The following is a 20613-nucleotide window of genomic DNA, read 5'->3' as shown; positions in this document are numbered from 1 at the left end:
CCTGTTTCGGGGCTCCGTCTGGTCCTTTTCACATCCCTGATTAAATACTCAAATGGTATTCATTTTTCTACACAGTTGCTTTCCCAATACACTTAAACTTATTGGTAGAAATGCGCTTCAGCATTTACCTTGGAAATGATCCATAAGAAAAAAACAACAAAATGAAAGATTAAAAAAGAGCAAAAACATAGCGTGTTATTCACACAAACTGTAAATAAGGTGACTGGGATCGAAAAGCATATGAACCCTCACGCATTTTTCTATAAAGGGGGAAAAAATATCCCAGCTCAGAACAAGAACAGGGAAAAAAGGAGGGGTTTTGTTGAGGAAGGGAGGGGGTGGCAAGGAGAAAATGAGAGAGGTGCGATAGGAGGGCACAGCGGCAATACCAGCCTGCAAATGAAGTTATGAGATATCTTCTGCAGTATTAAAACATATCCATAAACACGATACCTTCACTTTCCTGTTGGTATTGACATAAATAGTACTTGGTTTGGGCAACAATTTGTTAATGCTTGTATTTGCTAATACATACTAGTACCACTGAGCCCTTTATTCCATTGTTCTTTTCATGTATTCATAACATTTGCAGCCATAATACATATATTTAACTATTAAAGTTAATCTGTTTAATAATAGTAATAGTTGCACTAAGTTCCTTAGTAACACTTGGTTTTAAATCTATTTAGTCTGACAATACAAGCTGCAATTACAAAGATTGTGTAAAGTTGCCATAAATATTTAGTGGACGAAGTGAAGAGACATACAAAATTCCAGTTGCTAGCTATTACTGGAATTACCTTTCATTCTAGGCCACACACAAAATCTGTTTGAACAAGTACTATATTAAAGTACTATGCAAGTACTATATTTAAAAAATTGCCCAGAATAATTCAAGTGTAAAACTACCTAAAACTTGATTGCTTAAAAGGAATTAGATTGCTTAAAGAGTTTAAGCTCCACACAGCAGAACAACACATATAAGCATTTGAAAGAAATGCTTGCGAGTCTTATTCTGCCCTCTGGTGCACTCCATCCCACAAGGACAAAACAAAACCCAGGAAAGCATCTGAGCACCTCCAGCAGCCTGAAGTTAAAGCAGTTAAAGGGTGTGCTGAGGTACATTAAGACTCTTCAGCACCTTACAGGATCATACCCTGGATGACACCAGCACGAGCAAAAGCAGTAAAGCATTCTGCAGGACAGAAGGTAGCCCAGCTAGTTTTTATTTCTTTGTATTTACAGCAGAGACCTTAATTGCCCTGGCTAAGGACCAAGATGTCATCATGCAAAGCACTGTGCAAATACAGAAATTACTGGTTTGCATAATAACTTTCTAGTGACGTTGCGCTCACGAGGCTGGTGTTATGAGCTGCCACCACCAGTAAACAGATGACAGGAGACAGACAAGTACCCAAGCACACCACAGAACATGGTACCACAGGCCCATGCAGAGATCCTATGCTAATCAGAGGCACCCCAGAGCAGTAGGTTCTATATTTATAGTCTTATTATAGCACAAATCAGGTTTGGAAACTCACTTTTTTGCTAATAAAAGGAACTGCCATACATATTAGATGAAATTTGATATCATCTTGAGACAATAAAATATTCTATAAAGCATAACTATAAAATTCTTGAACTCCATAAAATTCTGTTAGGCTTATTTTTGCCTATGAATAAGTCTTAATACATCTCTACAACAGAGTGCTGCTAATATTCTTTACAATTAACTAAACTAGATCTTGTTACACTGAACAGCCAAACTGCTTGTTTTATATAATACACACGCACACAAAACCTCATTAATTTTCTCAGAAGCTGTGAGCTTCTGTAACATTCATAACATATTGCCTAAAACCTATGCAATCATGTAACAGTATAACAATGCATATTGAACGATAAGAGCCACGAGGTACAGTACATAAAACATTATGCAAGCTGTAATGCACAATTCTAAGCCTTGTTACTAATGCAAGAGTGGAAAAGCTTTACAATTAATTCCTTGAATTATTTAGCCTGCAGTTTCATACAAGCAAGATTGTATCAAACTGAAAAAACAACTTTCACCATGAGGAAGCATTGCAGGACCGGAACCAAGCTGAGTACATCCACAGTTAGCATATAAGCACACAAGTAGCATCATTAAGATTACTGATTGGCATTTATGTGTGATAAGATTCTTACCCTACAAACGAGCAGGGAACGTTCCTGTTTGACACATGGACTACAATATCAAAACATGTCTCCGGTGCAAAAGAACTATTTTCAGAACTAACCTACCAAACAGGCAATGGCAGCAGAGGTCCCTTCCAACCTTCAACCACTCTGTGATTCTGTAAAATTACATGATGTAAACTTTTGCTTGTATACTTCAGATTTCCCCTCCCTGCAGCCATCGCAGTTTCCCACCGCCCAGCATGCAAGTTCGAACTTCAGGATGCAGAGATAGAGGTAAGCACGGGTTTTTAAATAAGTTGGATTTTTCCTCCATGGGCTCTGATCACCTTTTCGTGTGTGTGTGTGTGTGTTTGTGTGTGTGTGTGTTTGTTTCCTCATCTTCCCCACTACCACTCTACCCTCCATGCTGCATGAAAACAGACATATTCCCATTAACAGGCATGGGGCTGAAATCAATTAGTAGTTGATAACGCGATCGGTTCATAGCAATTACGGGTCAGTATTTAATGCAGAGAAAAAACACAAAGTAATCAGAAATGAGTAAGTTCTTTAATTTTGCCAGCAATGGAGAAAGAGGAGACTAAAGGCCTCCCAAGACTATGGGGCTTCATTGTGGAGAGAAGAAAAAAAATAATAGATAAAGCTGAATTCAACAAGTGTAGAGATGCTTACTCAAGTGAGGGGTTATATGCTAGAAGTCCCCTGGTTTTCACATTCCACCTTTCAGCTAACGTAGTAGGGTTTGCCTCGTAAAATACATGACTCCAAGCACCCATACGACTGCAAGGACTTAAAACTAAATAGAACCTTAATATCCCATAAACTAAAGAACAAAAAAACCAACCCTGTATGCATTATGCAAAGTAGGAAAAAACCAAACTGAGCATTTACTGGCTTTTTAAAATGTAGTTAAATGCAAGTAAGGTTTTATTCTTCAATAATACGTCAACGTTCCATATGTAACATTACAGAAGTCAACCCATTGTTTTTGTATCTCATAAAACACATTCACTATAAAATTAGGCAACCTAGCATTTGGATAATTGATTTTCAAGACATTCAACAGAGGGATATGAGCATAGAGTCATGGATAGCAGAACTCAGATTAAGCCACCTGCATGCTACCTATAAACAATAATAGATTATTATTTAGAATCAGTATGTTGTAAACTGTCACTCCCACAAAACCTAATTAAATGAAAACAAATCATGGTCTGCACACCAGATTCCCAAAGCGTCAAAAGCCAAAGCAGCAGGACACAAAGACTGGATAGAGAAATGAGGCTAAACTGTTTACTTAACTATGAAGTGAATGTACTACTGTTTTCTGAACATCCAAAGGAGAAGCCACAGTGCGGAGAGCTAATCCCTGTTTCTCACCAAAACAGACAGGAATGCACGCTGCATAATTTGTTCCTACTGATGATATCATTCTGTTAAGTTTACTGTTTTTAATAAGGAGCAAGTTTCAGTATTCGCTCACTTTCTCCCATGTACAAGATCAGATCAGCCTCTCAGTGACCTACTTTATGAGTCATAGTCCTCACTATTTATGATTCAGAAAAACGTCTTCTCTGACAGTATTTCCCAGACTACTGTGGGTTCATTCCAAGAACCAATTTCATCTTCATTGGTTTCCTACAGGAAACCAGACCAACTTCCTATTATTTTATTTTCCTTCATTTCAGCACGGCTCACATAAACTAACTGGAAGTGAGAGTGATAGAAAATTTTATACTGCATAAACACAAGCCAATGTAAACACCACCAAAAAATATTGAAGACGTCACTGATTCAAAGTCACCAGAACGTGAAGCAAACTCAGATTAGAAGTTCTTTTCCCTCCTTCCCCAAATATGATGCACACAGGCAAAAACAGTATGTTTACATAAACAAGGTTTAATGTTAAGGGCTGTTGAGGTCTCTGGTGAAGACATTCACCCCTAACAGGTAGCCAAGTTCTACTCCCTCTTCTAACAGTGAGATTTTTTTTCAAATGGTAAGCACTGTTGGACTGCTTTTAGGACCTATTGATACCATAGTCAAGTCCTCCAATCACCTCAGTCAATGGATTTGGGGTGCCTAGGTTCTCTCCTCAACTGCAACAACATAAGTATTACTAGAGATGCTAGCAAGCATAAGCAGCACACCCTGAAGAAAGTCCATCTAGACTTCCAGTAGGACTTCTAACACTGTGTAAGTATTGGCCTGCTGCATTCAGACTAGCTCTTAAGAGACCCATTTTGACATGGTCCTCATTGTGCTCCAAGGCACATTAGATCTCCAAAAGCCAAGACTCAGTGCCAGGTCTGCACGGACTCAAAATGTTCATGCAGTAAGATACTCAAGGAATCAACCTTCCCACAGCCCATGGCAGTGCCATGCAAGAAACTACAGCAGCATCACCACCACCACCACTCCTTCATGCCCTCCCAGTGCTCTGATTTGAGGTGTTAGCAGCTGCAGCAGCCACATGAAGATAGTCTGGGACTAGAATGTTAGTACCACACTAATACCACCTGAGGGATAGAAGTCATTTCCACAGAGATTGTTATCCAGTGCACTAGTTCAAGAAAAGACATGCTGGAGCACCTAGTTGTGGACTGCAAATACCCACCAAGGTTTGCTGGCTCAGGACTCACTCTGCAAAGCAGCAGTTAACTTGTCTTCTGGACCAAAGATGCCCCTGGATTCATGTAGCCTTGTCCTTATACTGCTGTACCTGAGCTAATAAACCCAGACTCACATTTAGCAGAGTGCAAACTAGATAATTCAATCATTCAAGCAATTTAAAAGCAAAATTACTCTTATTTAAACTCTGTATTCTGCTATTTGTCTTGTCATTAACTGCAGTTTTTCAACACTATTTCCTTCCACGAGGTTTGAAGGCTTACAGAGTGATAGGAACATACTGCTTTTCGTAGGAAGGCTGACTTGCAAAACTCAAGCCAAACTGATTGTCATGAGGCTTATACGCCTCAAGAGAGGCCAGGGAATATTACCACTTAAGAGTACTTTTACGTTGCACACAGTTATGGACTGACAGACAATTTATTTTAATGACAATTTGCTACCTGGCCATCAGTTTCAATTTGTAACCATGAAGTACCAATTGTGAAGTACCAATGACATTTTTGCAAGTAAATAGAGGTGACCTGTTTGTAAACTGAGGTTTTCCATGATTTGGCACTGTAGCTTAACATATGTAAAACATACATTTAAATTACCCTCTCTACCATTCATCTTCTCTCCTTATGTTGCCAGGGACAAGATACTCACCTTCAACAAGTCCTTTTTGTTTCAGTTTCTGTAACTTGGTTTTTCCAACCAAACCCTCAGAAATATTATAATACTGCAAGTAGTAACAAAGCCATTTTCTGTATTTGTAAGTAAATTTCTCAAAGAATACCACCTGCATGAAAACTGGTATAGGCAAAGCCTTTCTAGAAGTGACGCTCAGATACATGTATTGATTTTAATGCAAACAGAATAATGCAGTTTTAAGTGATTTGGCCTAACAATTGCCACAACTTCTCCACTAGAACTGATCAGCAAACTACAGCAAAAGTTGTTTCACATGGTAGAAAAATCAGATATTTAAACCTGTAGATTTTGTTGATAATGACAATTTAACTTCACTTATTCTGACACCTTAATATGTATTCAGTAGTGAGACTTATCCAGTAATTCAGGACCGCAGCAAACACAGCTATCTTGGTTTAGGGCAGTGTTTATCTGTCAAAGTTAGCAGTTGTTAAAGCGGCTATAAATTCTGCAGTCTAAAATAATCAAAGCAGTATACCACCACCAACACACATTCACAACTCTCAGCGCTAGCAGCTACTCACCTTGACATGGCTCTGAGCTCCCAGGTTGTATATCTCAGTGGGTTTGACTTCATTAATGATCTTCACCAGGCAGGTGCTGTCCGTGAGATCACCGTAGTGCAGCTTCATGTCTTCAGAGTTTAAGAACACAGAGTTAATACAGTGCAGCTTCATGTCTTCAGAGTTTAAGAACACAGAGTTAATACACTTTAGTCTCAGAACAATATGGCATTCTTGGTCCAAATCCTATCCCAGGTTTAAAATCCAAGTAAAGATTTACAGGAAAAAGTTACAAGATCATTAGCTGACCTTTTTTTTCCCCCCCCAGCGTAAATTACAAAATGTATTTCCCTGCAGGAATGCTAAATACAATTTCAGATTCTCTTTTCAATAATCTGATTTACCTACTAACACTTACATCACTTAATAGTTTACACTTGATTAATCCAGGTGATATAAATTAGATAACTAACTCCTATAAAGAATTTCAGTCACCAAAAAAAAAAGCATGACTTTAGGTAAGGTTTCCAGTTTTTCCACTCACAAAGGTTTTTAATAACTTCTTAAGTACACATTGATAGCTTTTTCCTCCTTCCTAAGATGTTGCACATTTAAGTTCCTCACTGCGAATAATTTCACAACACAACAACAATGACTAAGGTACCTACCAGATGATCATTCAGGTAACCTTCCAATACAACCCACTGCATTTATTACTATTGTTTTTCCATTTGAAAATATAGATACGCACTGGGAAGGAATTTCAGAGAACACTGTAACTGTCAATGAAACATGCTTTATGATGTTACATTGCAAAATCTCATATGTGGTTAGATACATCAGTCATCCAGCTGTTATTTATTCTTTGCTGACTGAATTATTTTCTAATTTGTGTGGGAAAAAGTAGGTAAGAGCAGAGACCAGCTCCTGTCAAAATTAGGAGCAGGTTACAATGACCTGTCAATTTGTCCTTGGTTTCAGACCCTGACTTGTCAAGAAATTATTACAGAAGTGAAACTTATTCTGATAAAACAGGTCTCACTTTCCTCTTATTAAAAAAATAAATAAAAAAACCAAAACCACAAAAAGCCATCACACCACTACAGTGCTATTCACATATATATTCAACAAAAAGAAAAACCTTATTATACCTATTGATGAATTAACTGTTTATGTTTACTTGCCATATTTATATAGATTTTCATTTGATATTTTTGACCTCAATAAAATTGTTACATTGCACTAACTCCAGGAAAAAGAAGAAATCCCTATTTCAGCACAGTTTAGCAGTCTTCCCATTTGACAGTGGTCACCACTTTTAGGGGGCAGTATCACCTACAGATATAAACAACCTGATTTATTTTATTTTTTTAAATCCTGAAACCAAGAAGAGGGTCTTCAGGTTGATAAAGTGATGCAGCCCAGCAGGTCACAGTATATTCTTGAAATCTACTTTCACATTGCTTGAAAAGGACAGTTCTGAAGAGACTTCAAAATCCAGTTGAAGCTGTGGCTAATAGGTAAGGGAATGGTAATGCAACTTTTTTTTTTTTTAACAAACAGACAACTGTGATTCAATATGAGGACTAGCAAGCAGGTTATGACCCTTTTAGTGCATACACATCAATTATCCATGGTGTTGGCTGCCTTTATTTCTGCCACCAGTTCTATACAGGCTGTGCTGGAACACCACCATGCTTCCACTTGTATGGAATGCAACTGTCCTGCTTCCCAAATGAAATTCAATATACAATGCCCATTCTGTCTGTGGGCCACAGCATGCACAAGTTCCCAAATGGTTACAGGATAAATCTATGTAGATATTGATGTCAATCTGCAATCCTCAAAACTGTTGATGTCTAGGCCACCTTAACAACTGCTGCATTTTTCTTGCAATGTTAAGTAGAGATCTAACCAACTTCTCTGATGACAGGTATCACCTTTTTCAGGACAACTTTGTGGGCTGGTGGGAGGAGGGAAGAACCCAAAGGCACTATTCTTTCTGTCCCAGAAAATAAAGCTTCCCCTAGGCAACAAGGGGTCCTCTTCTTCCTTTGCATACCTGGGCTGGGAGTTAAACAAAATCCTCCTGTCCTTTCAGAGGATGGAGCAAAGGACACTGGTACAAATGGAAGCCCAGGGAGCAACAGCAGCAGCTCTGCAGGAGCCCTAGACTCTGAAAAAGCAACTGGTTCCCTCTTCCTACACCAAAGACATCCAGTTCTGCCGCCATCCCCAGGACAGAGAGCAGTCTCGGAGCTTCCTGGGAAATGTAAGCTGCCAGCTAGGCTCAGCCAAGCATCAGAGATACCCTCCCACAACTACCTCAAATTTAAAGCTCTCAAAGGAGAACACCCACTTTGGTCTACCATCAAGTCTTCAAAGCTTCTCACCAAAATGGCTTTTATGAAGCAGGGCAGGGCATGAGGCTTTGTTCATTTTCTGACGAAAAAGGTCTTTCAAGAACAATGGGATAAGTGGAAAGACTTACTAGAAATAGGGTTTATTTGGTGCAAAGATTTATAATCAGTTCCTCATGGGAAGAGCACACAGGGCAAAGTCAAAATTAGGGTTTGCTCACATCAACCGCTGTTGCTGCTTTGCTTCCTCCAGTACTGACTGGAAACCCATTGTTTCCAAACAGTTTCCATAGAGCAGCCTTTCCTGAGATTCCAAGTCCAATTCCTCCTCCTTCTCCCATTCATATGGCTGCATTCCTCAGTCAAAGGAAAATGAGATAAGTGGGGGAAAAACATTTAAGGTCTGCTTTCTTTTTCCTTTCTTCCATCCTGTTCCTTAAATGTTTGCATACATATTTATCATGATCTACATTGTCTACTCAAATCACTTCTCATATTCACAAGATGTTCCTCACAATGCACAGGTTCCTGTTGGATTTCTTTTGCTTCATTTTACCTTTGATACATGGATGTAAGTCATGGGAAACAAAGTTCTTATATTGTCTTTGAAGGAAGCACAGGTTTCAGTATTCTTCATGGAGATATTTTATTTAAGTCCTCCCTCAATCAGGTATTTTAAGTAGCAATGTACAGTAAGTAGCAGCCATTCACAGCAAATACCACTGAAGCCATGTCAGAAATTCAATATTTTAAAAAAATTATAAACAAAGGTCAAGTGAATTCTAAAAGTTGCATTATATATTACAATTGGATAAAATCAGACTCTGTTTAACCATGGTGGGAAGCAGGCTTCAAAAGACATGAGATTCATGTACATCATGGAGATATTTAGTGTTAACAGTTCCTGAAATTGGACTATTTAGGACACCGTCAATCTGCACAACTCTACAAAATATGCATAGTGTAGAGAACTACACATTTGTTAAAATGTTCAATCCTTCTGCTGAACTGGAGCCATCCAACATTTGAGCTTCTTCTCATCAAGTGTCCAGTTAACCTTGAGTAACATAGTCAATTTTTTGTAAAGTGTACACTAAAGTTAATAATTTCTGCTTTCCAAATTATCATCAGTAACAGAGAATACAGTAAATTGTTAGCAAGTTTCCAGAAGCAATGCCTGCTTTTCAGGAAAAACAAGTAATAGTTTCCTTGGATGCAGAAATTCAGAAGGTACAAAGATTTGTTCTTCCTGTCATTAGTAAGATGATCATGTCTTACTCATGCTGTCATACAGGCTGTCCCCAGACCTTCACCTCCATCAGGCACTAAGAAGCTCACAAGGAAACAGAAGTGCAATGCTTAAGATAACTGCTTCAAAAAAACACATTCTACTATTCCGATATCTCAGTGTTTTGAACCTCACATAGTTTTTTGCAGGCCCAGCCATTTTTCAGTTGCTACTGGCCAGCTGTGTGTGAACTGTGTCAGCATCTCTACACAACAGAAAGTGCCTTTCTTGGCCCCTCTCATAATTTGCCCTCTTGGTAATTCACACACACAAGAGTATCTATACTTTGTGTCATGTTTTCATCAGAGAAAAATGATCACTTTTCTTTCCAAGATAGAGCAGCTAGCTAACAAACAGAGAAAAGGGAAACTTAGCTGTCAAGGTTTTTTGTTTGTTTTTTTTGTTTTAAATAACCAATCATAAGTCAAACACAGCTTAAAAATAACTACTCATTAATAACGTATAGGTAGTGGAAACTGGGATTCCCTTCCTGCTCCCACTGACCTTTTTCCACCAAACATACACCACAGACTGAAAATGGAAAAAAAAAATACCAACAAGAACAACAAAACAAACAAAACAGGAAAACCAAAAGAAACCAACCACCACCATCTTAAATATAAAAACAAAGTCTTACTTCCTTCAATGTGAGCCTGTGGGTTCTTATACAGGTGTTCAATCCGGCCTGTATTAAAAGAACTAGACCGACGAACGATGCCATGCACCTGGGGATTGAACAAGGAAAGATGCAAAAGGAAAGTGGTAAACATTAAGAAAAAACTGTTCATCATCGCTCTTTTCATATACATGGGCCTAGCCCTTATATCAGGTGATCAGATATCGTCTCTATTCCTGAAGGCAGATAGTTACCCAAACCATAATAAAATACTTGGAGATGAGCTCTGCTGCTGTACTATTTTTTTTAGTACCCTTCAGTGGTTTCACCTTCTCCCTTGTTGACACCGCTAGCAGCCCAAGCACCAGACGCAGTAGAGAAAACACACTGAATTGCCCTAGAGCACTATCTCCTAGCGAGTGAGACTTGCCAACATTACTGGAGTTGGAGAAGCAATACGTGAAACCCAAGATAACCCCTTCTACCTGGTTGCCGAGTCTTTCCTCAGAGATGGTGGGCATGGAAAAAGCAGCAGCAGGAGACAGGGCGAGAGAAATGAGAAAGGGGGCAGAGAGCAGGGAAGAAAAAGACAAGGGGAAAGAAGGGGCAGCAGCTGCAAGGCACAAATATTTTAGAAAACAGCTGTTATTCACTGTCTCAGGTGTTGGAAGAGCAGCCAGAACAGTCAGTGTTATTTTGTGGACCTCATGACTCAGTGTTCTCCGGTGGGTTACAAGACACACAGGCAAGCCTAAGGCTGAAACACAGGTTAGGAGCTTCCTTTAACCAGCCATGATAAATAAGCCAGTGAAAAAAACCACCACTGGTTCTGACTAACATTAAAGAAAAGCCCATTTGTGTCTAACACATTAGAGAAATTGTTCAAATACTGATCCTGTTTCCTCCTTATGTGAGAATCCCCATTCCTGCTGCCAAAATTCGTGTTAGCTTAGGTTACCAGCTGCAGAAATTGTGCTTGCACAGATGAAAGCAAACTTCAGCGGCTGACTGTCCTCCAGATTTTCCTGCCCTTTATTGTTTCGGAAAGTGATCCCTTACAACTTGATGCATCCTACACTTGGGTTGGGGTGGGCCACTGCTTTACTCTCTCACTTCATATGAATTTGTACTTGCGAGACTATACCAGCAGGAACAGGCAGCATTTTGGCTTTCAGTTTAGCTTTGTTTGGGGGATTTGTGTTTTACACACAACTCAAGCTAAGATGAAATAAAAACAGTCAATAATCATAAGTCTGAAACGTAACTCAATAAAAGGGTAGGCACAACTGCAGAGTGAGACCGATTTGCTGCTTTACAAATTACATTTTGGTGGCAAGATCTCTAATAATAGCTGAATATCTTCATGATTTGCAAGTGAAATTTATGATGCCAATTTCCTTGCATAAAATCTTATGTGCCCAGCCACACAACAGGCTCACAACGTACCTTGTTCTACAATTCAAATGCTATTTTTTCCACAACTGAGTAAAACATCTGCATTTTGAGGATCAATGTGGAAATTCAAAAGATGGCCGAAAAAGAAATTTCCATCAAATAATGAATTTATGGAGACAAATTTTCAAAGTTACATAGTTAAAAGCCCTATCAAAATAATTATTTATAAAATGTGGGGATAATGTATAGGGACATAGGTTGGAAAGTGTTTCTTTGTAAAAAAAGACACTTCCATAACAACTTCACTTTTGCAAAAGATGCTGGAAATACTTCGAGTACTCAAATGAACACCTGTTCTGCTGCGTTAAAAAATAAATCAGATTTTGCAGTTTTAAAACATCAAATTATTCTGAAAGAAGCTAAATGCTCTACAACTCTTCCAGCAAAATTAAATATTTTGGCTTAAAGTCCTGATGAGAGACTTCTTGAGCTCTGAATTATCTATCTCTGAATGAAGTCGTGCTGAAATTCAAGTTCACACAAACCATTGACCAATAAGTCAAATCTTGCCAGCAAGCCTCACAGCTTGATGAAAGACTGTGCTTGCAAGAGCTTTGTGTCAGCTGAATGACTGCGATACCAACATTTGACCAATGAGATGTACTAAATGCAATCACCCCAGGATTTCAAAAAGTTTCAGCAAAGAAACATATCCAGAGAGCCTGTTGCATCCAGCGATAACAAGAAAACATGCAAACCCAGCTTTTCTTTCTCCCACTCCTTTTTCTGGTATGCACGTACAAGAGAAAGAAAATCTGCCAAATGCTTAATCCATGACAGCAATAGCACCATAAAAAAAAAAACTGATGAAAGGTACCTTTGTCTACATAGGACAGGTGAAATGCAAACCTTGTGACAAGCCAAAATGTGTGCAAACTGGTTAATCTAGTTAAGAATGTAAGATCAGTGGATTTTTCTCAATAGGACTTGATCTTTGAATAGATTGAAATTTTTTTTAGAAAAGGTTGAACAAACCACCTTAGTTAGGGAGGGAATCAGTTATCACCTGTATTCTTGTTTTCAGTTATTCAAGAACTGGGAACACAGGAAAGAATTCCAACAAATAAATGGAGACTTGAGGAACAGGAAAAAAAAAGCCTATACCAAATTATTGTAACCCTTCTATTGTGGAAAGGGTTATATTTCATTTTAGTTGCAGTTAGCAGTTCCCAATTTCATTGTGGACTAGGCGAGAGCATGTGCATTTGCCACAATGCAACCACTATGATATCTCTCTTCGCCAAACAGAATGGAGAAATCATAAAAATAATCAATTTACAACATGGAAAAAACCAACACCAATAAGCAGATATCAACGAAGCAGGAGAAAGAATGAAATAAGGAAGGCAAGACTAAGCATATGCAGCAGCATAGAAAGCACAGGCTGGCTGAGAGGAGACTTCTCACTAAGATATGAAGCAGTATTACAACAGAAGTAATGAAATCCAATCTCAGAACGAGCATCAGCTTTTAACTAAAAGCCAAGAAAGCTATATTGTGGGGAGATTAACTTGACCAATGCTTTCCTTCCATTATTGTACATTTTGGAAGCATCTTCCATGACCACGAAGGTAAACATTTTCATGTATATGCCCACAACAGTTCAAAACCATTGAATCACACCATAATACTGTGATTGTTGCTTTGCTGGGCCACAAAAAAGACAATTTTGCCAGGGAAAGTTATGCAGCAAGAAGGAATAATTTTAAGGAAATCCCTTCATTTTAAGGAAAAGGTAAATAAAAATCATGTGCTAAGCAGGAACATAATTAATCCAAGAGAAGGGGTGGAAAGTAACACTAACAAAGTATATTTTTGGGTTTGGGTGTTTGTTGGGTTTTTTTTCTTTTTATTTTTAATCAGAGAAAGCAAAATGCAAGGTTTTGCTGAAGTATAACTGCCAAAATAAAAGGGCCTTTAGTGAGGGGGGGTGGGGTGGGGAGAGAACAAACAAGAGATTCTTATTCCTTTATGTGGTACATTGCATCATAAATTATTCCCTAATTCCTTACAGTTTTGGCTCTCACAGGTCACTGCTTATCTGAGTTGGCGGGAAACATGCAAAGCAGCTATACCCCGAGGAGAAGAGGGAATCCACCAGTGGACATTAGATGATAAATAGTACAATAAGCTGGCATGATTACAGGCCATGCTGCACATTCCTCTCTGGAGTTTTGATTTGTTATCTAGGGCTGGAGTGGAAAACATACACAGAGAAGGACAGAAGCAGAGGAAGCCGGAGCTGCAGCATCCAAACGACTCCATCAGCTCACAGCCGGTCACCAAGTCACTCACCTCATAGCCTTTTTCCAGCAGGAACTCAGCCAAGTACGATCCATCCTGGGAAGAGTAAGATATAGTAAAGTGTTAGAAACACAGTGAATTGGTCTGGGAGATTTGGACTGGTTAAGGTCTCAAAAAAAGGGAAGAAAAAAAAAAAGATTTCAATGAGTTAACTGGGTAGCAAGCATATACTTTGATTTCTCCAGATTTATACACTGACCTAAAAATACTATAGATGCTTTTTGGTTAATTTTAGATTAAGCAGCAGTGTATTTTAAGATAAGTTGCTTACAAATGCTGGTTGAGAACTGCTGTCTCTTGAATCTCTTCCCAAGTTCCATAATAAAGTGCCTGGGGATGTCTTTCCAAAATATCCTAACCACAGTTATTGAATTTGAACTATTTTGGAGATAGGGAAGCAAAAACATTCTAGAAAAATCGGTGGACGCTTGGCATACTCAGCAAACTGACGTGCCTCTGTAGCACTGTGTCACACTCGCGTCTCCCTTGCACACACGCTCCTTCAGGCAGCAATAATTCTGCCTGCCTGACCAATTGAGGTTTCAAAAACATCCCTAGCACACCCTATATTTATACTACAGAATGCAAGCCATTTTCACATTTTATATATTGTTGAGGGTTGGGAGTTTGGGTTGGTTTGGTTTGGGTTTTTTTCTGTTTGTTTTTTTTTTTTTTTCTACCTTCCTTTTAAATCCTTGTCAAACTTAAACTATTAAACTCCCAAAAAGCAAATACTCTAAAACACATGCTAGTGCATGTTTACCTGAAATAAGATGATTTTGCTGGCATCACTAGTACCAGGATTACCAAATACAATAAGTCACATTATCCTTCTAAATGTGTATGCACCATCACAAACTCAGCAGTTTACCCCTCCAGAAGAGTGCTCACTCACCAATACAGTGAACATTACCCATGCCCCAAGAGCCTGCATCTTTTCACTGAGTTTTTGACCTGGTTGTTTCTTTAACATGTGAGACTATTCCACCATAGTCAATTGACTTGCTACAGAAAGACCATAAAAACACGAGATGCCACCTATGCTTACATTCTTAAACTCTGCTATGTGGATCTACTCTGAGGTGATCATGGCCAGAGATATTCAAGCACAAAACTAAACAGACATCTCCTCGGTCCTCTTTTTAAAAGCATGTTTCTCCAGAGAAAAACCTCTCACACCTCAGATTAAATTAACTTTTATTGTCTCCTAGGAAGCCCAAGCAGAATAAGATACTGAAATTAAGACATCTGAGATGCAGCAGGAGGCCCTATTGCAGCAGGGTTGCCAGTGGAGACTGCTTACTATGCTGATGGCAAAATCATGCCTAAGTCTATGCAAAATGGCACGGTGCAGCGTACAAGGGGTATGTTGCTGTATGTTTAAAACTGCAACATTAGAAAAAGTGAGTGGCTTTATAGTATAAATGTTTCACAAAGTCTTACACAGTCTAGAAGAGCTCGAAAGCAAAAAAGAAAGCCTCAGCTTCCATACTTCTCCCACAACATGTGTGTGTTCACATAACTTATAAAGTGCCATAAGCCAACAGTCTATGACACCAGTTGATCTGCAACATGAGAAACTACATATGCCATGGTATCACTGGAATAGTATGAATTTCTGTATATCAAATGAAAACAAAAAGACCCTATAGAAAGGAGGAATTCAAAGAACGTGCAATGGAAACTCTGGAGAAACATGGGGGCAAAGGGGGGCATGACAACTACCTTTAATATAGTCATCTATTTCATTAGTAATTCCTCTAGGATTTAGGAGAGGTGGATCCAGGGAAGAAACCTTCCCAATTATCCTTGGTTTCTCAGTCCTCTGAATAAATATATAAAATATGTAGGAAGTGAAAGTGGGAGACCCAGAGTGCAAAGGAGATGAAAAAAAGAAAGTCTGTGATTACTTAGGAAGCTGATGGGAAACAGACTTGACTGGGATTGAACCCTGTCAATAAGGTCTTGTTCTTCTCACCCAGGCCATTGCTCAAACTTTCCAGTTGCCCTGGAACATTTTGAACCAGCAGTGGCACTCGCTTCCTCTGCGCTTCCTTTCCAGGTCTATCAAGTGATAGGGCAGGGCTTTACAATGAGTGGGAAACAGGCAGCAAGTGTGAAAGCTACTGGTTTCTGGCTCTAGCACAGCACAGCTGATTTACTGTCTGGTAATCACACACAATGCAGATTCATGCTGTCCTGCACTGCGATACCGTATCACACATGGCCCCCAGGTTTCACATTTCCTTTCCTTTTCTTTTTCAGTACAGCAGCTGTCAATGCAAACCGCAATCAGAACACCGATCAAAGTGTCAAAGAGTTTGCAGCTTGTAAGGATAGTATGGTTTCCATCTTTCCCTAATGAGGTCAAGAAGTAAATAATATTAAGTAAGCTCTATGAAGTGATTTAAACCTTTATCAATAGGAGACTGCGTTATGCATATAAATTTTGCTACCAAATCTATTGATTTCCGCTTATACTACAAGCAGAGCTTTCAAGATTCAGGAATCACTAAACTAGGAAAGGAGTATTAGAGGATCTAGGCACTTAGCAAGAAATCTCAATTTTTGTTAGGGTTAGCAGATTTTGCTTTAATTGAGCCACGTGCTGCCAACCATATCCATTCCTGGTTTGCATCTGAGCAGTAACAGACCATCATGAAGTGCATGACTTGGTCTGATCCATGAGGTTAGGGACGGGGGGGGCAGGGTCTCCCCTTTTGTAAGAAATGCTTATAGTCATCTTGATCTTATTTCATCAAGTGTTTTACTCCAATACTATCAGTCTAAATCATGTCCTCCTTAATACTGAAAAAAACAATACCAGCTTAGGTGGCAGTGAACACATGCAGCCAGCAAGGCATTAGCATCCCAGAGACTAATCCAATCATTCGGGTGGCTATAGGTACCCTAGTCCCCAAAGCCAATCACAAAAGCAAAGTAAAAAAGACAGTCTACACAGATTAGAGAGCTTGGTTTCTGTGTTGTCTCCACTGGGCAGTATGCTATTCTATTTTAGAAGCACTGCTACATTTAAGAGCTTACTTTTGCTAATGTAAAGCACCCAGCCATTGCTATCCAGTTTATAACAAATCCACAAAAATTCAGAAGACAGAAGGAGGTCATTTTGTCTGTGGCCAAACTATCAGTCTTAAAAGACAATAGCCTACAAACTAAGTAGGATTGCAATGAAACCTGGCACTGAACAGATATGTCTGACCAGCTTTAGCGGTCAAAACCGTTCAACAAGACTGATTAAATAAACCACCTCAGTTAAAACAGTTCCTCATCAGCACAATCTGACATATCAGACTTGAAGAATCACTACTCAACCTTTAGCCAAATAGGAGTTTGAAAGCACATACAAAGAATGGTACTTCAGCTGGCTTCCAAAACACAGTAGCAGGTTTCCAACTGCAGCTGCCTTACAACATGTCTGTAAAGATCCCAGACAAAAGAAAACAGTCACATAAACTAGTGAGACTACTTTAGGATGCAATATTTTATATTTAATATAGCAGTTAATGTCAAGAACTTCAATAAGCTTTGACAGACTATCAAAGAAAACCTCTTCCAATGAAATGAAGAAATGGAGACATGAACGAGTTAGTGCTTTGCTACAAACATCTAGAATTAAAAATGTATCAAGTTTGACTTGATCTATGAGCAAAGAATAGGATCATTTATACAGAAAACTGAAAACAAGAGGAGTTAAATAGCCTTTTCAACAATCCAAATCTCCTTTATTTTGTGACAATCTACACAGGGAAATCCCGTTTGTAATGGACTTGTTTTGGATTTATACTAACAAATTCAGAGAAGGTTATAAAGTAACTCCAAATGTATGACATATCCATCCTCTTCCTTTGATGTGGACATCCTTCCGCACAGCTCCTGGATTCAAGAACTAGATTACGCTTTACCTGAGCATTTGTAATTTAGAGGGGACCCCTTCTTCCCCACAGCTCCTCCCTGCTGGGGGAGTAGAAGAAAGTACTAGATGAAGAAACAAGCGAAAAGAGACCAAGAGGAAGAGGAATAGGGTTCTTTTTACTACTATTCCTAGAACTCCAGAAATACATGGAGTGCTTTTTCAAAAGGAGGGAAAAGGAATTGAAAACCTAACACAAATGACACAAGTGCATTATGACCGTAACGGAGGAAAAAGGGCTGCCATTGCAGGGGGACAGTATAGACATTTGAGAAGAAACATCCCCACAGTATGGTGGCAAAAATTATATACCCTACAAACCTGTCACGTTAGGAAATCCCAAAGCCATGCCAAGGATTGCGAGAAATCCTACTGCAAGACCCCTACAGAAACTACCCACCAACAGCCCAACTCTGTTTTCTGAAATAAGGGACCTGCTAATATCAGATTCCCAAACCTAACTCCCAGCGATAAGTGACACTGTTGCTTGAAAAGCGAGACTTCACAGGATAACACAGCAGGGAAGAACATGACCACCGTGTCATCTCCCTCATTCCTCATGTCTACCCATTAGCAAACAGATTAGCAATAAAGCCTGAGAACATAAAAATGCAACACACCCACTGTCAGATGAACTGTTTGAGGGAGGTACTGGGTTTTTGATATTTCTAAGGTGGGTGTGTATGATGAAATATCTGTCCATTTGCTATATGCTTTTAGTTTTGCTCTGTACTTCCACTTGTCACAAATATCAGATTTTCAGACTTTATTATTCCTTTGGAAAAAAAAATGCCATCATTTTCCATGTACCACGTGAAGTACCAGATTTGGTTATACTTATAAAACTCAAAATTAAGCAAGGGTAGAGCCATGCCCTTCAGAATAACACTACAAAGGTGAGTTCTTGGAAGTTCAATTATAGATGTTGTCAATTACCAAGGCTATTTATAGCAGCTCTAAATTCCTTTTGAACTACAAACTATAGTTGTGCTCTGCTGAAGTTAAATATTGATGGGTTAAATTAATCTGTTTGGGGGGTGGTGCGTGGAGAAAAGAGGCACACATTAAGCCACAGGACATGGTTTTTATTTCTTAAAGGGATCTTTCTCCAGTAACATCACCAACAGTGCACTGTCACCATTTTCATTTAGCCTTCTTTAATGAATAATCTGTACTTCCATTAAAATAGGCAGAACCAATGCCACTAGTAGCCTTGCAAATAAATTGTTGCTTCATCAAGTTTAAAACTTTTGCATAGTTACAAGCTTATGCTATTTCAGTGGCTTATTAAGCTGGAGTGTGGTGGCAGGGAACACACGCCACTCGAAAATCATTTAAATGCTGCTTTAATAAAATCCATAATAACAACTATTCATTTGTTTGTAGCACTCCAAAACAGCCTTCCTAAAAAAAAAAAAAAAAAAAAAAGAAAGAAAAAAAGAGAAGGAAGAGAGGGGTTTTTAAAGGTCTTAGGAACATCTTAGTTTCCTAAGTGCAGAGGTGCTCAGAACTGTGATGCACGAAGGGAAAACAGCTCATTGCAGCTCTACACCTTCTATTTAGAAATGGCTTGGCTGGTGTGTTCTCAGTTTGCTGCTCTGAACTCCCAAGAATGTTCCCCTATAATGGAAATGGAATTATGCTTCTCTTTGTTTGTTCCTTTGAAACCCTGGCTGCAATTTTAGCTCTTTCCTGCATTCCCAGCTTTTCAAACACGTAAGGAAGAGATTGCCTTACAGTCTGGAAAAACTTGTAGGCTTTACCTGTTGTACCATTACAGAGGTTTTGAACAACTCTTTCTGAATATGACAATCTTTGAAATTGGTTGAAAAACACGTACAAAAAAAAAAAAAAAAAAAAAAAGGCCAAAAGAGTAATACAGTTTAATGTTACTTTTGCTGAAAATGCATACTTCTAATCATTTCCAATTATTTATGGAGGAAATCAGTAATTTTTTGCAGCCATTTTAAACAGAACAGTGCTGCACTTTGTCTCAAGTCTTCAAGGCAATACTCGAGGTAATGCATTAAAGTGTTCATAAAAAATTCTCCATACTGAAAAAAGGAAGAATTATGAACTCTGAAGTACTTAACTGATTTATTAAAGCTGCCACCCTCCAAATGCAGTAGTTAGTTTGCTATTTTGATTTGTATTCTGGCCAAGTAAGAATAGGAAAACAAGTGTCCTTTTGTTTCTGTGTCAAAAGAACGTCAAAAGGTAATAAATATTAAAAAAAAAATAATCTTTCTTTGTTTTAAAACATTCCTCACCTAATTGAAGGGTTTTTGTAATGCATTAACTGCAGTAAAATTTAAAAATTAAGCAGAAGGAAAAGTTATCATTAGTAACAACAACAAAAATGTTCTAATTACGCTACTCTGTTCTATTTCAATTAAGAGTTGTTTAAAAGTAGAAGAAAAGCAAATTTGCTTTGGAAAAGTGAATCACCATGTTATTTCCTAGTCTGAGCTCCATCTGACCTCACACGCTATTCCACTGGTAAACTATTAAGTTAAATTAAGAGCTGCAACTGCAAGTTACGGACAACAGCAACAAGGTTTTTTTCCTTCCTTCCTCCCTCCAGTTATCTTCATCCAAAACAACATTATTCATATCATCAATATTTATAGCTATTCTACTGTAAACCTCAG

At 38.6% G+C, this 20613-nt stretch overlaps 1 protein-coding gene across 1 annotated transcript in view; it reads right to left on the bottom strand.

Annotated features, from left to right (window-relative positions):
- The window catches only part of GMDS (GDP-mannose 4,6-dehydratase), a 434505-nt gene that overhangs the window by 349547 nt on the left and 64345 nt on the right, over window positions 1–20613 (bottom strand). Inside the window, exons 2-4 of the mRNA XM_014941067.1 lie at window positions 14023–14067; window positions 10294–10381; window positions 6030–6139 (exon numbers count right to left, since the gene is read on the bottom strand). Coding sequence (XP_014796553.1) covers window positions 6030–6139; window positions 10294–10381; window positions 14023–14067 — 243 coding nt within the window. The remainder of the gene's footprint in view (window positions 1–6029; window positions 6140–10293; window positions 10382–14022; window positions 14068–20613) is intronic.

The sequence above is a fragment of the Calidris pugnax genome, unplaced genomic scaffold (genome assembly GCF_001431845.1).
Source record: "Calidris pugnax isolate Ruff unplaced genomic scaffold, ASM143184v1 scaffold8, whole genome shotgun sequence".
NCBI classification, from domain to species: domain Eukaryota; kingdom Metazoa; phylum Chordata; class Aves; order Charadriiformes; family Scolopacidae; genus Calidris; species Calidris pugnax.
The sequence above is the reverse complement of the archived record's forward strand: the minus strand, read 5'-3'. Positions and strand labels throughout refer to the sequence as shown.